Source organism: Euprymna scolopes, chromosome 19 (genome assembly GCF_053919585.1).
Source record: "Euprymna scolopes isolate OS-2025 chromosome 19, ASM5391958v1, whole genome shotgun sequence".
Lineage (NCBI taxonomy): Eukaryota > Metazoa > Mollusca > Cephalopoda > Sepiida > Sepiolidae > Euprymna > Euprymna scolopes.
This window is the reverse complement of record NC_136500.1, coordinates 97,495,328-97,511,289: the sequence shown is the minus strand read 5'-3', so window position 1 is coordinate 97,511,289 and position 15,962 is coordinate 97,495,328. Positions and strand designations below refer to the sequence as shown.

General features: G+C 32.4%; 1 protein-coding gene across 1 annotated transcript in view; it reads left to right on the top strand.

Moving 5' to 3' along the window:
- The window catches only part of LOC145239854 (metabotropic glutamate receptor 8-like), a 736,068-nt gene extending 724,028 nt beyond the window's left edge, over positions 1 to 12,040 (top strand). Inside the window, exons 7-8 of the mRNA XM_080103413.1 lie at positions 2,608 to 3,532; positions 11,637 to 12,040. Of these exons, the coding sequence (XP_079959539.1) occupies positions 2,608 to 3,532; positions 11,637 to 11,978 (1,267 nt within the window). The 3' untranslated portion in view covers positions 11,979 to 12,040. The remainder of the gene's footprint in view (positions 1 to 2,607; positions 3,533 to 11,636) is intronic.
- The last annotated feature ends 3,922 nt before the right edge of the window (positions 12,041 to 15,962 follow it).

The window sequence follows — 15,962 nt, the reverse complement described above, 5'->3', positions numbered from 1 at the left end:
GGCAGATGGTCCAAAAGCAGTATTAAGCATTCCATAGATTCTGTGGCATTTTTTCTAATTTAAAAACAGAACTTTATTGCATATCGTTCTGCTAAAGTGTCCTCGCATCCAGATTGCATTTTTGAAATTCACCAGCTGTGACAATCAGAGTGTATTCTAGTTCTTGAACTTGAAATCATAAAAATTCGTTAGTCCTCTCATAAGATGTGTAGGAATACCATACTGAATTTATAGTGGTCTACAACAATTTTAAATGCCTGTAAAAAAAGGTCTGGAAACTTTTTGAAGGCACCTCGTACAACGGAATTGCCCAAGCGCAACACTGTTACTCTCATTTCATAAATTTTTCGCGTAAGGCAGGTATTTATCTGCTAGCAGTGTAGCTCTGATCCTAGGTCACTGCCACCCTTATTGAAGATTTAGAAAGGATAAAATTTGCAGGGATTGACTTTGCTTGAATTGTATTCCAACACATGCTCTATATTCTGTCGAAGCGTTGTAAAAACATTCCCGGTAAAACATTTTCGCCCATCTGATAAAATGAAGTATCTGTGGTGTACCACATCTCTTTTTGCGTGTTCTACCACACTGTGAAATAATTACAGTTTGAATGTAGTAATTTCCGTTGAACCGAGCATATGTTTATCTATAAATGTTAGCACAATTCTCTCCAGCAACCCATTCGAAATATCTATTATTTTTCTATATTCCTTGTCCATATTCATCATTTCCGATTCGCCCTTTTCTTGACGATGATAATTGATTCCTCTTGTATAAACTGGACGGCATCTGCTTTACCTTGCATCTTTTTAAATTCTTTTTGGCACATATGTAACTTTATCTACAATATCCAAATGTTTACCCATCTCTAAATTCTTCAAACCATCTCTTTTTTTAATGTTATAACTTCATAAACATTTCGGTTACGGAAAACAAAATGATTTTAATAAAATACCGAAATATCAAATCATATCTACAAGAATATTTGCTTCAATTTGTCTTTGAATAACTTTGGATGTTTTGATAATGGATGGATTGCGTGACAAAGGAAGTTTCTGGCACCGAATGCTAAAGATGCGTTTCAGATAATGAAAAAAGATAATGTAATACCTATTCTATATCTTAAAAATGCAAGCAAACAAAAATACACATAAGCATATACATATACATGATGGTGTAGACATATTGTAAATTTCGAATTTTGCTCGGTCTGAAGCACCATTATACGTGTGCATGGTTTGCCACGTATTACATATGTTATAGTCACCATAGTAGTGTTTATTCATTGTATAAACAAATTATGACTTATTCAAAAATATAAGATTTCCAAAAGCGAAAAAACTAGTAAATTGTTCTGACTTCACATGCATATATATATATATATATATATATATATATATATATATATATATATATATATATAATTTGGGTTTTACAAATTCTATTATACACTATGTAAAAGCACATGCGATACCCTACCTTCATAGGCCACTAACAAGGGTGATAACACAGTTTCGGTAGCTCAAGGCGGCATTGCTACTCCTGATACTACCACGCAGCTTTTGCCACCGGCAAGGTATTTAAAAACAGATCAACAAAGAGAAATTATAACGTATGTCCATGCTGAAGTATTTTCGCTCACGACCAAATCCAGCTCGACACATATTGAGCTGTGTTCTTAAGTCGATCATAAACAATTTTAAGATTGCAACTCGTGATTCCTATTTTTGTAAGAAAAAAAATGACTGAGTATTCTCGAAATCCATTACAACCAACCTCAATAGCAATCACGTGCTATCACCAATCTATTTCCAGTTGGCACGCAGTTTCTCATATAATTTTTTCTTCCTTTCGTGTATCTCCTCCTGGTTTTCCTCCCAAAGGGTTGTCAATTCGAGGAGGGGAATACTTTTTGAATCGGACCATGCTACAATGTCTGGCTGCTTTTCTGTTTGAATTATGTCGACTGGAAATTCTAAATGTTTTGAGATCAATAGAAATTTTCCAGTCATTGGATCCATTCAGCAGCTTCACATTAGAAGTTGTTTCCTTCCTTACCGTGCAGTCACCTTCTTTGTAAAACTTAATTATGCGTTCTTTGAATGATATTTCATTAAAATTTTAAAATTAATTCATGAATCACATTTTTCTTGCATAGATTTTTAAACTAAATCTGCCATACAATTACAGTTTTATTATAATAATGTAACATATATGTGGTAAATTAGCAAATAAAGTTTCAAAATAGCACAATAATATACTGAATAAGTAATTGCAAAAATTAATTTTAAAAATATATTTGAAAATATATGTGATAAGATTTTCAAAATATTATGTTTTGGTATACTCTCATTTAATATTCAACAACATTAGAAGTAGTAATATAGATATGGATATATAAAACATATTAAAACAGTAATCAAATTATTGATAATGCTCAGGAGATGCTCAGAAATATATAATAAATCAATAAGTAATTAAATTCGATAATTTTACGAGATTCCATGGTCCATGGTTACATTTCTGCTGACGATATTTTATTGATTCTAAATATTATATTTTATTCAACTTTTTCAGTTTCTCCTCGTTTTATTGGTCTTTTTTCAGCCTGAAACTGTTCGATCACCTGATCACGTGGCGCAACGGCTCTGACGTCACACCGATCTCCATTTGCTCGAAGCCCTGCGAAGTTGGTTACGCCAAGAGCAGCGGAAGTGACGTTTGTTGCTGGATGTGTATCAAATGCAGCGAATACCAAATCTTGGAGACGATATCAAAATGCAAAGACTGCCCATTAGGTTTTCGCCCCAACACGAATAAGACGGCATGCGTTCCCCTGCCAGTCCTCTACCTCGAGTGGACCACCCTATGGGCAATCCTGCCCATCGTGTTCTCGTTGCTTGGCATTCTATCAACCATCTTCGTTCTCATCACGTTTATCATCTACAGCAAGACGCCGGTGATCATGGCCTCGGGGCGAGAGCTGTGTTATATCCTATTCATCGGCATCTTTCTCTCATACGGTACATCGTTTGTGATGCTCGCGAAACCGTCCGTGGCCATGTGCACAATCACACGCCTTGGCCTCGGTTCATCGCTCAGTCTTGTTTATGCCTCCATGCTTACGAAAACCAACCGTATCTATCGGATCTTTAACCGTGGTATTCGGGCCGTGGTCAAGCGGCCGAGCTACACCAGTCCGCGGTCGCAAGTCATAATCTGTTTCTCGCTTGTGTCCGTCCAGGTAGTGGGGGCCTTTACCTGGATAGGTTTCGAGCGACCAGACACCATGTATGTTCTCCAAGGAAAAGAAGCTGTCGTTCTGAAATGTAAAACCAGTCAAATAGCTATTGTCATATCGCTTTTCTACAATATGTTCCTCATCATTTTATGCACTGTGTATGCTTTTAAAACCAGAAAAATACCTCAAAATTTTAACGAGGCTAAATATATTGCATTTACCATGTATAGCACATGCATAGTGTGGTTAGCATTTATACCGATTTATTTTGGAGCCAATCAAGATTTCAAGGTAAGTAAATCTTATATTTCGCACGATAATCATTTTCCTACTTCAATGTATTAATTCATATTTTTAGCTCTAATACTCTTGAGATTTTTTGCCTCAATCTCATAAATATATAGCACATATAGGTAAATAATACATTATAAACATTAACTTTTCTAAATTTTCTAATTCTCACGAAACAATATTGCGTCTGTATGCATATGTATATATAACATTCACAAATATATAATTTATAAAGACGTATGTATATGTATATATATATATATATATATATATATATATATATATATATATATATACGTCTTTAAAAATTATATATTGGTGAATGTTATATATACATACATATACAAGGCGCATAAGCCTGAAGGATCCTAGAGTGGATGAAACGCGGAATATGCAGTGTAGCTTAATCGCCATATATATTTTATAAATATATATATATATATATGTATATATATATATATATATATATATATATATATATATATATAAAACAATAGCAAGTATTATATCATATAAACATCTGAAAAACTTAGGAATTAAAATGTTACAAATCGAAGACAATCATATCGAACGCCTAAGTGTAAAAGAAGAACTAAACTAAATTTCTAACATAGGTTTAACAGATGAAAATATACTATTCCACAATTACATGTGAAAGATCTACATCCAACTGAATAAATTAGAGGATGCATCTAAAAGTACAAACGTTTATCAAATATACAAGTTTGTAATTGTTATTTGAGAAAGTATAGAATAATAATTACCAAAAATTAGAGTCTACGTATGAAGTTGAAAAACAGAACTGTAAAAAATCCAAAAACACCAGAGATGGTTTGAACGTGAATGCTAAGCGTAGAACTGATGATGTTATCTGTAAATCAGCCTGGAACATCCATTTAAAGTTGTGAAATCTAAATCATGTAGATCTAAAAATCTGTAATTCTTGCATGAGAAATTCTGGTAAGTTTAAGCTATATCTTGAAAGAATAAAAGAAATTCAAATGAGGGGCTAAGAGTAGCGTTAAAATCCGTGGGTAGATAGTTTCCGCGATCCATTTTTATCGCCAAGATATAAAGAGTGAACCATATGGGAAAGTTAGCAAAATGCGTCGAAGCGGAAGGTGTTTAGAGTTGTAGATATATATTACCGTTTATTAAGTGGAGAAACGTCAAAGTTTGTATATTTAAGTGACGTGTGGGAGGGCAAGAACACAAATGTACTGCTCGTATTTTAAATTATTTGCATAAAAAATAGATAAACAGAAAAACAGATAGAATCCTACAGGCTTTATAATATATTATACACAAACGCATATGCATAGATTCAGCATATATATATATATATAAATATATATATATATATATATAACTAAAAACAAGTAAATATATATATATATATATATATATATATATATATATTACATAAAAATGTTTATATATAATATATCTTATATGAAGGAAATAAAGTTATGATTGTATATATGTATAGAAAAGGATTTTCCAATGCCTAAAATACTTAACTCGGGGGGTTGTAATTGCTGCGAAAGTTAAAGCAATAAGAAGAAATTAAGATGATAGGTCGGATTCTAGTGATAGATTAAATTGCATAAAATTCCGCCTACATTCTAGCTAAATAAAATGGCGATTTTGCAGAGACGGCCAGCACTACAGGCCGACCAGAACTTTTAAGAGAGGAGGACATGCCAAATATTTACACCGGTGAAAACGTGAATTCGATTTTTACACGCTTTCCGAGCGACTTGTGTTATTTTCATTGCCCAAGATAAAGTTTTACTTTTTATTGTAAAGTTTTTTGTATTTAATTTTGTTTTTACGATAAAGTTTTACGTTTTGTTCTGTTACGTTTTAATTTTAAGGTTTTACGTTTGGTTGTTTAAGTTTTATGTTTTGTTTCAAGTTTTATTTTTTTCAAGTTTTACGGGTTTAAAATTTGTTTTAATTTTATCATGAAAACTGAAATTGTCGATCGCGTTATGACAATAGCGGAAATGCCGAAGCACGTTTTTCCCTGCTTAATTAGATGTATCCCACAGCAGTAGAGATTTTAAACATTGTTTACATTTCGTTTTTATTTTGTTCGTTTTTTTGTTTGTTTGTTTTTTTTTTTGTTAAATAAAAAATTATAAACATAATTCGTTCGTTTTCCTGTTAAATAAATAGTTATAAATATATATACTTCGTTAAATAAATACTTAAATATGTAATTATTCGTTTTAAAAATGGAATTCACGTTTTCACCGGTGTAGTTATTTGGCGTGTCCCTCTCTCTTAAAAGTACCAGGTGGGCCTTTAGTGCTGGCCGGCTCTGCAAAATCGCCAATAAAATTTCATTTGGCTTGTGTGAAATTTAAGGGTTGGAACTCGGGTTTAGATGGGATGGATTTAAAAATTTATTAGGAAGTGCCCAGTTTAGAGCCTAGGTAGGGATATGTAGATTATGTAAGTTAATCAAATTAACATGTTATAGGAAATCATTATATAATTTAAAGTAAGGCAGAATATATATATATATATATATATATATATATATATATATATATATATATATATATATATATATATATATATGCATATATATATACATATATATATATATATATATATATATATATATATATATTTAAAAATGAGGGTAAGAAAGAATGTCAACTATGAATATATATATATATATATATATTATTTCTAAAATAACAGATTCTCGCTAGATTCAGCCACTCTGATGAGTCGTGGACGACGAAACACGTGTCAGTGGATAATTATATTTTAAAAATAATATATATGCCGCTTCCCATTTTGGGTACCAGATTTGTCAAAGGGAAAATTATTCCCAACACGCATTTAGGTAAAAATACACTTTGGTATAAATAATTGAATTCATTCAAGAAAGTATCGCTAACAAAAACAAATAAAAACACATATATATATATATATATATATATATATATATATATATATATATATATATATATATATATATATATATATATATTGGGCCAATACCCTTCCTCACCCTTGAATGATCTCAATTCACTGCTAACTTTCTCTATTCTTCTAATTGCTGTCTTTTTGTCAATCTCACATACTGGACTTCTTCATCTGTGACTATTCACATAGATATTTAATTTTTATTCCATTTATAAATTCCAACAACATGCACTCGAACTACAATAAACATAGATATTTTACTTCTACCACTTTCGTTGATTCTCCGACTCTGGACTCAACAATCGTGAGACCATTTTCCCCCTTTTACCCCTCTCCGTCTGTTTCACTGTTCTACATTTCATTTTTACGCTAGTATGATCCTTTTAGTATTTAGTTTCTTTAAATACTTTACAAGCAAAATTTCTTTATGTATTTTGCTAATTTCTCCTCTCTGACGAGAAGGAAAGTATATCTTCGAAACTCCGCGGATTAAGGACTTTCACCTCTTTTTGTGTTTCCTTTCCGAAATAATATAAATACTTTAGCAAGAGGTAAACACCTCTTGCTAAAGTATTTCTCAAAATACTTTATTAAAGATCTCTACTTATATATATATATATATATATATATATATATATATATATATATATATATATGATCTGTTATCGTTTTATTCTCATTTACTTTAATCTTTTAACGCTGCAGAACTTCTCATGCAATGATTATAGTTATATAGATGGTATAATGTGAATTTAACAATGTTACAAATATACATTCCTCCAGTCGGATTTACAGATAAAATTATGTGATCTACGCTTACTAATCAAGTTCCACCAATTTTTTTTTTTTTTTTTTGATTTGATTTGTTACACTTCTATTTTCAACTTCATACGTGGGTCCAGTGTGAATAGCCTTTTTGATCTATAGTGTTCCATACTATGATTAATAACATTATATCTCCCATACTCTGAGGATTTCAAACCAGCAAAATTAAAGCTAGTCTACATGCATGACATTTTGCTAACTATTTATCTCTGAGGAAAATCGGCATTATTGAAACTTCATGAAATAAGGAATTCTTTAATTTTGTATCTCTGGTTTCAAATAATAAATTTTCTAAATTCGAATTTGCAAAATTTTAACTGACACCGATTCATTATATCAAATATCAAACATTTTTATCTAGTTAGGATTCTCTCATTCACAAGTCTTTATTGTACATAAATGACGTTTAAGTTTGCATTCTTTAAATCTGTATCATATTGGTGACATTATATTAACATTGTTTAGTACGAACAAAAAATCAAAAATAACTTCACCGCATTTCTGAGAACGTTGTGCAATTAAAGCTAGTAAATCTGTCTTTCTATCTGCAAACTGTTTTTTCTCCCAGTCTGTGTTAGTATATATATATATATATATATATATATATATATATATATATATATAGAGAGAGAGAGAGAGAGAGAGAGAGAGAGAGAGAGAGCGAGAGAGAGAGAGATTTGTGTGTGTGTGTGTGTGGATAAGGTTGGTGAAAAAATGTCGTTTTTTTTGCGTTCAAATTCAAAAGATCATAATTCCTTTCATAATAAATTTTATTAATCGAAATAAAAACTATTAGACTCGACACAATTTTGCCAATGAGAAACAAGAAATGCGGTGTTCTGGAAGCGATAGAATCATTGAAGGCCGATTCAGCATCATCTCAGGTATAGAAGCATTTTTCGCGTAGGAAATTGTCGATATGCTTGAAATAGTGGTAATCGGTGGGCGAGAGGTCTAGTGAATATGGTGGATGAGGCAGAGTCTCCTACACCAATTCGTTCAGCTTCTGCAGGGTCACTTGAGCGTTGTCATGGCGCAGAATTGGTCCCTTCATATTGACAAATCTCGAGCACATACGTCTGAACTTCTGGTTATTTTTTTCAATTTGTCGACAGTACTTCTCCGACGTAATTGTTTCGCTCAGACTCAAGAAGCTGTGATGGATGAGACCGGCTGCAGACCACCAAACAGTCACCATAATCTGTTTTGGTATAATTTCGGCTCCGGAAGTGTCGTGAAGCTTCTCCACCATCTAACCACGGTACCGAACGTCGTCGGTTATCGTAGAGGATCCACTCTCATCACACGTCACAATCCGCTCGAGAATTCCTTCTTTTTTTTTTGTTGCACAGAAGAAGCGTGGTAGACACCTAAAAACGACGACTTTGTTATCGCTCAATTCGTACAGTATCCATTTATCCAACTTTTTTTACTTTCTTGTTTTCTTTAAATGGCAAACGACTGTAGAGTGGTCGACCTCGACTTCAACAGCAACTTCCCATGTGGTTTTGTGAGGATCGCCTTCAATTAAGGTTTTGAAATGTTTTTTATCAACTGCAGTCGGCCGGCCGAGACCGCCTTTATCTTCGAAACTCTTGTCGCCATTGCAAAATTTCTTGAACTACCGTTGTGCTACACGTTCATTAGTGATTCCTGTGCCAAACGCATCATTGATACCACGGGTTGTTTCGGAAGCTTTTTGGCCTACTTTAAACTGGAACAAGAAAATCGTACGGATTTGAATTTTAACCGATCTGTCGAAAGCCTGCAAAAAAAAAAATGAATGAAGAGATTGTGAATGATAACGAATAACACGATCCGATAAAGCGAAAAACGCGCTTCACAATGATATATTACATGGTAATGTTTTAGTGTGTACTGAAAAATGTTACTATAATGCCTATAACACATTTCAAATTTAAAAGATGCAAATTGGATACTCTTAATGAAATCCTTTACTTTATCAATAACACCAAACTGCAAAGATGGCTAAAATTAAGGAACACAGTTTCGTCTGTTTTTTGTTATCATTAATAATATTTATTTTGAATATTTTATAATAAACTAAAAGTGTTTCGGATCTGTAGATGGTCGATATAAATGTTCATTAACACTTTAATAAAAATAATTAGTGAAAAAAATGTTTTTTCTCCAAAAAAAGTAAAAATTGAAAGGGTGCCAATAATTTTGGCTTTAACTGTATATACATGGTGATCCCCCCCCAAAAAAAAAAGCTAAATGGAGACCATCTAGAACATACGCTGTAGAACGGAGGAAAAAGGCCAAAGACCCTAATGTTTTGATGTGATGTTTTGAATATAATAAACTAGTTATGACCAAAGTTTCATTTCATTCGGACAAAACACTAAGAAACGGGGCCTAATTGGGGTCCTTTTTTATTGGGTCACCCTATATATATATATATATATATATATATATATATATACGTAATTTATGTTTAACATAGACATCATTATAATATTGAAATTTACTTTATAATATTGCAATTTACGACTAACTCTTTATCTTGTAAGTTTCGTTCGATGTGCTAGTTTGATATTCAGAAATATGTAAAATATATTGAATTATATTTTTTGTGATGAAAAATTATTGAGCATATAATAACATATTTCGACTCTCATCTGTCGTTGTTGTTGACCGACGATTGTGTGAATTCACATGAACCGCAATTAAAGATTTATACTTCTGGATTCATAATAACATCCTCGTGAAGATTTATCAACAAGCAATAAATCAGATATACTACTTTTCTTTTCTTTTTGATTTTCCAGTAGACTAATGTCACACACACACACACACACACACACACACACACACACATACGTATATATATATATATATATATATATATATATATATATATATATATATATATATATATACTAGCATGTCAGCCCGGCGTTGCCCGGGTGTTTTGATGTGTATGTTGAGCAAAGAAAAAAGCGGTAGTAGGAAAGCAGGCTTGAACCTGTTACGCGAAGGAGGAAAAGAATGGGGGAAAAACCTGGCGTCTTTGCTGTTACGATCACTGCCAAACCGGAATGACTTATGTTTAAATTAAGGCTAGATAATCGAAAGGAGAGGAGGACTTTCAACAATATCGACGAAAAAAGCGACCTCTCCGTAGAAAAGTGCCTAGGTAATGTTGAATGTTTTTAGCCAATTTTTTTATATTTGTCGTCTGAAAGGTTGAACTTCAAAACGATATTGATAGTGGTAAAATCCGTTGCCTCTGTCGAAAGTTTTAGACAGACATGCAAACATACATACGTACATATATTTATATATTGGTAACTGAATTTTCGACCAAACCGATTTGACATATCTCTGAATACCCTTTATGTAAAATCTCAAATATTTAGACCCAAAATTGGCTTAATTCTTTGCTAGAGACCGCATTTCTGAGTAATTTGGTAGAGGCCACAGAAGTCAATGTTTTAAAGTTTGACCCCTATTATGACATTTAAAACATTTATTATTTTGGCCTCAAATCAAGTTATTAAGTTAGATCCATGTCCAAGGAACCTATATCTAAAATTCCAAGTGTTTAGACTCAAAATTGTCGGAAGAGTTTGGTAGAGTTCTCAAAGGTTAGATCGTTGAACTTTGCCTCCTTAACAGTCTAATTTCTGGCTGAAAACCGATCACAAAGATTTTCCCAAATCTCAGTACCTTGCATATCAAATTTCGAGTCTGTAGACTAAAAATTGACAGAGTTATTGCGTAGGGAAATGTACACACTCAGACACACAAATACATAGGCACACAGATACACAGACACACAGATACACAGAGACGTTCACTTTTATAGATATATAGATATACTTAACCCCAGATAAAGTATTTAGTTGTATTACAGATAGATAGAAGAAATATACCTTTATCGAGAAAAAAAATTATTGAGAATTACGGATGATATAATTTTGTTTGGATGTTTTTTACAAATGATATCAAATATATAGCGGACAGACTAATGCCTCATCCTAGTACGAGATCGCAACTTCACCCATCTAGTTAACAGTCGGCAGCTCTGTACATTAGGCTACGGAAGAAGCGGTGATAAACACTGGCCGCTGCTTTTACAGTTTGTTTAAATAGAGTTTTTCACTATCATATGAAGCAGCAAGTGACATGACTCAACGACAATGCTCAAGCCGAGAGAGGAGTTTAGGTAAGCGTGTGTGTGTGAGCGTGTGTGTGAGCGTGTGTGTGTGGGGGTGTGTGTATATAATTTAGTATCGATCTTATTTTTATTCAATGTTTGCGATGATATAAATTGTATTTTATTCCTTTTTTTTGTCTTTTTATATAGATCCAGATCACGTCGTTGTGCATGTGTGTAAGCATTTCGGCCACTGTAGCCCTCGCCTGCCTCTTCGCGCCGAAAATCTACATTGTACTTTGTCAACCACAGAAGAACACGCGAAATGTGACGAGCACCTCTATACACAGCTGCACAGGCGGAGCAATTGCGAAGAGTAGTCGCCCCTTTTTCGCCCCGGCGGCCGCGCACAAGTTAGAGCCGTGCATGACCGCGCAGAACGGAAGTGTGGTCGGCTCAGAGGACAACAAACCACCGGAAGTTGCGTTTACTGACAGTATAGATGATACATCGTGCGACGAAGCAGTCGCCATGGCAAAATCTCCGACTTGAAATATCGTCCTTCGAATTGCAGTCGATTTTTTAATAGAAAAAGCCAAGTTACAAAAATAAAATAATCAGCAGAAAATTTCACGAAAGGGGAGTTTCAAAGCGAGAATAAATTTAAATAATTTAGATGAGAATTTAGTACGAAGTAGTGACATTTCGCTTACTTTAGGAGTTAATAAAATCTGTAAATCCATGTGTTTCTACCCGGTAATATATGGTTACAACTCACATTATAACACATACAGAGGCAGACACACACTTTATATATAAATATTATGTATATATGTATGCATATATATATGTGTGTGTGTGTTTGGGTGTGTGTATGTGTGTGTGTGTAAACTTAGTTGTTGGGACAAATAGTTATTCGTCAATATCTATAGTGATTTGTTTTTTAAGCCATTTTCACGTACATGAATAAAGATCTCTTAAACATAAACATATTCAAACGCATGCATAAACACACATAAATATATGTAGATATATAGTGAGAGATAGCATGAGAGACGTTTATGTAGCTGTCTCGGCAGATAGTTTTATGTGTATGTTACATTTCCAAGTATAATTTTAAGCTATTGTGATGTATATGAATACATTTTCCAAATGAAAAAACACCTGAATATATGGAAATATATATGTGTATATAGTTATATGTGTGGAAATAATCTCACCCACAAACAAGACGAAACATACACATACGTAAAAGACAAATTTTATATATATATATATATATATATATATATATATAGAGAGAGAGAGAGAGAGAGAAAGAGATAGATAGAAAGAGAGAGCGACAGAGAGGGAGAAAGGTACCCTTATCAGTAGCTATATTAGTAGACAGTTACGTGAATATAGAGATGTAGAGAGATAATGTGAATCCATGCTTACTAGCAATACACTTGCATAGGGTAAGATATAAACGCAGATACTGTATTAGTAGCTGTTTACTTACAAAGTTAAATATTTATTAAGCATTGGAACAATTATGTGTTTTAATAATCATACAAGTTACGTAATATGTATGTATATGCATTCATATGTATATGTAACATAATACACACACACACGTATATATATATATATATATATATATATATATATATTCTTAACATGATTTATTCATAAGGAGTGTTTTTCAATTTTTCAAACGCATTTTTACTTCTATAATTGAAATACATCTGCATTGTCGTGTATTTAATTTAATGGAATCCATTAATTTATAGAGTTAGCGATATATATATATATATATATATATATATATATATATAGAGAGAGAGAGAGAGAGAGATAGATAGATAGATAGATAGATAGATAGATAGATAGATAGATAGATAGATGTGTGTACAGGGTTTTGCTTAAATATATCCATAGTTTAATAGATAGAAGAAATATACCTTTATCGAGAAAAATAAATTATTGAGAATTACGGATGGTATAATTTTGTTGTGGTGGGTTTTACAAATGATATACAAATATATAGCGGACAGTTTTTGCAATAAACTAATGTAGTGCATTTTGTAAGTTTTGCATGGTTTTTCGCGTCATCTTCCGTGGAAATGAGTTGATTTCCTCTATGATGCTCGTCTTTTGAGACGATATTGGAAAAAAAGCCAATAGTTTCGATAATCATAACGGTAAAATTCCTAAAGAAATGTGGGTAAAAAGCTGGTCTCTAAACGTAACACTTGAAAGATATCAAATAGTCTGAATATGTTTTCATCGATATCCAAGGATTATTTTAATGTGATGGATGAAGAAATAATGAATGGTAGATCCTATACCGTACTAATTTTGAAATTTTACCGCAAATTCACACTCAAAATTATTTTTTTGCCAAAGTTTTGCCAAAGTATATATATATATATATATATATATATATATATATATATATATACATATATATATATATATGCATATATATATATATATATAAACTGTTAATCGCTTTATCGCAGATTACTAAAATATCAATATTTCACTAAATATACGTCACAAAAGATAAACATTACATCATCAAAAGACTGCTTTAAGGGCAGATATTTTTTCAAGTAATTTCTATTGCCCATGCAATGTCTAATCATGAAAACTTTATTTTTTATTATATTTTTGTAAAAGAATAATAAACAAAAGCACATCCTAGGTGCTTAGCCTCAAATAAGTTAATTTTTTATTGACACATCCACCATTTTTTCCATCGAGGAAGTCAATTGTTGAAACGGAAAGTGAGTTATGGCTTTAGCGACATCAACTATTTTCCTCCACAGGGAATCTTTGAAGTAAATTTTTCTCCTGTCTCATGAACTATTCTTTTCAATATTGACCAGAGATGTTGAATGGGGTTAATGGAGAACACGGTTGCCGGGTTATAAGGATTTCCCCAACGGAGCCCATAGATTCAAGGAAGACTATAGTCGCACTAGCAGAATGGGATGCTGCATTGTCATGCACAAAAAGCATCTGAAAGAAACATAACAATGGTAGGTCATCAAGCCATGGCGACAAATGATTATTTAAAAAGGCCGTGTACGCATTGCTACTCAAAATGGTCCAACAAACTTACCCCTAATGATCCCCGCCCAAAACATGATGCCTCCACCTCCTTGTTGGTGATGAACTCTGTAAGGGGTCGGAGTCCTGTTCGGGTTCCAAAATTTGGCCCATCCATCCGGACCGTCACGAGTATCACGGGCCTCTCCGTAAATAGGACACGTTGGAAATCTATTTCTATATAATTCTCTGCTCAAGCCATTCGTTTTTCCCTATGTTGTTTTCTCAATGGAGGCCTTGGAAGAGGGTTCATATTTCTTGCCATTTCATTACATCGGTCCTGCCTAGATATTTGAGCGATTCCAGCTCTTGCAAAAATGGAAGCACTGGTGCTGTTTAGGTTTCGGTTGACTAACCTACGAATTTTACGAATATCACGATCTAAAAGATTTTTCTTGGTGCCCTTATCCTTTCTGGATTTAGTGCTGTGATTGTTCAAGAATAAAGACAAGATTCTTGGATTCTTTTCCAGCTCTGTGGTTTAATCTTTGATGGACCATCCTTCTGCGTGTTTAGAAACAATCCTTTGTTTTGCGATAAACTTCAATCGCCCATTTATTTACATTTTGTGGAGGGGCATTGTACGAGATCTGCAATAAAGCGATGGACAGTACAAATTCCTTGATAATATATAAAATGCCATAACTTCGTGAATATCGTATGAACTTGAATAAAATTTGGGGAAATAACTAACCTTAACGCAGTCCTTTGATGATAAATTTTAATTTTTTGTGACATATATTTAGTAAAATATTGATATTTTACTAATCTGCAATAAAGCGATTGACACATTTTATGCATATATATGTATATATATGTCATATACATACACACATATATATACATACGTATGTATATACATATATATATATTTATATTTATATATATGTGTATGTATATATATATATAGAGAGAGAGAGAGAGAAAGAGAGGAGGGGAAAGAGAAAGAACGTTATTCACATCCTTGCGTTTCGCTGTATCTATGACGCATCAGTGTGAGCAGCACCTTGCTAGATTCGACACATGGATGTTAATGATATAAAATTCAATTATATATTATTTTATTAACATTTCTTTATATATATTTATATATATATATGTAAAGAGAGACAGGCAGAAAAGAGAAAGAGAGATACAAAAATATATATATAGATATATAGATAGATAGATAGATACATACATACATACATAGATGCAAAGTTGAACAATAGTATATAATCAGATTTTGATTAGGTTGATAAATTATGAAGCAGTGAAACGGTGGTACATGGACATGAAAATCTATTAATTATTAGCATTGCACTATGTATATCTATGTGTGTGAGAAAATAATATACATTATAAAAGATACACTATATTAATAAAAATCCTATAAAATTTATAATTAAAATAAAACGATAAAAGCATAAACAAACACAATATTAAATCTATTGTTCACGC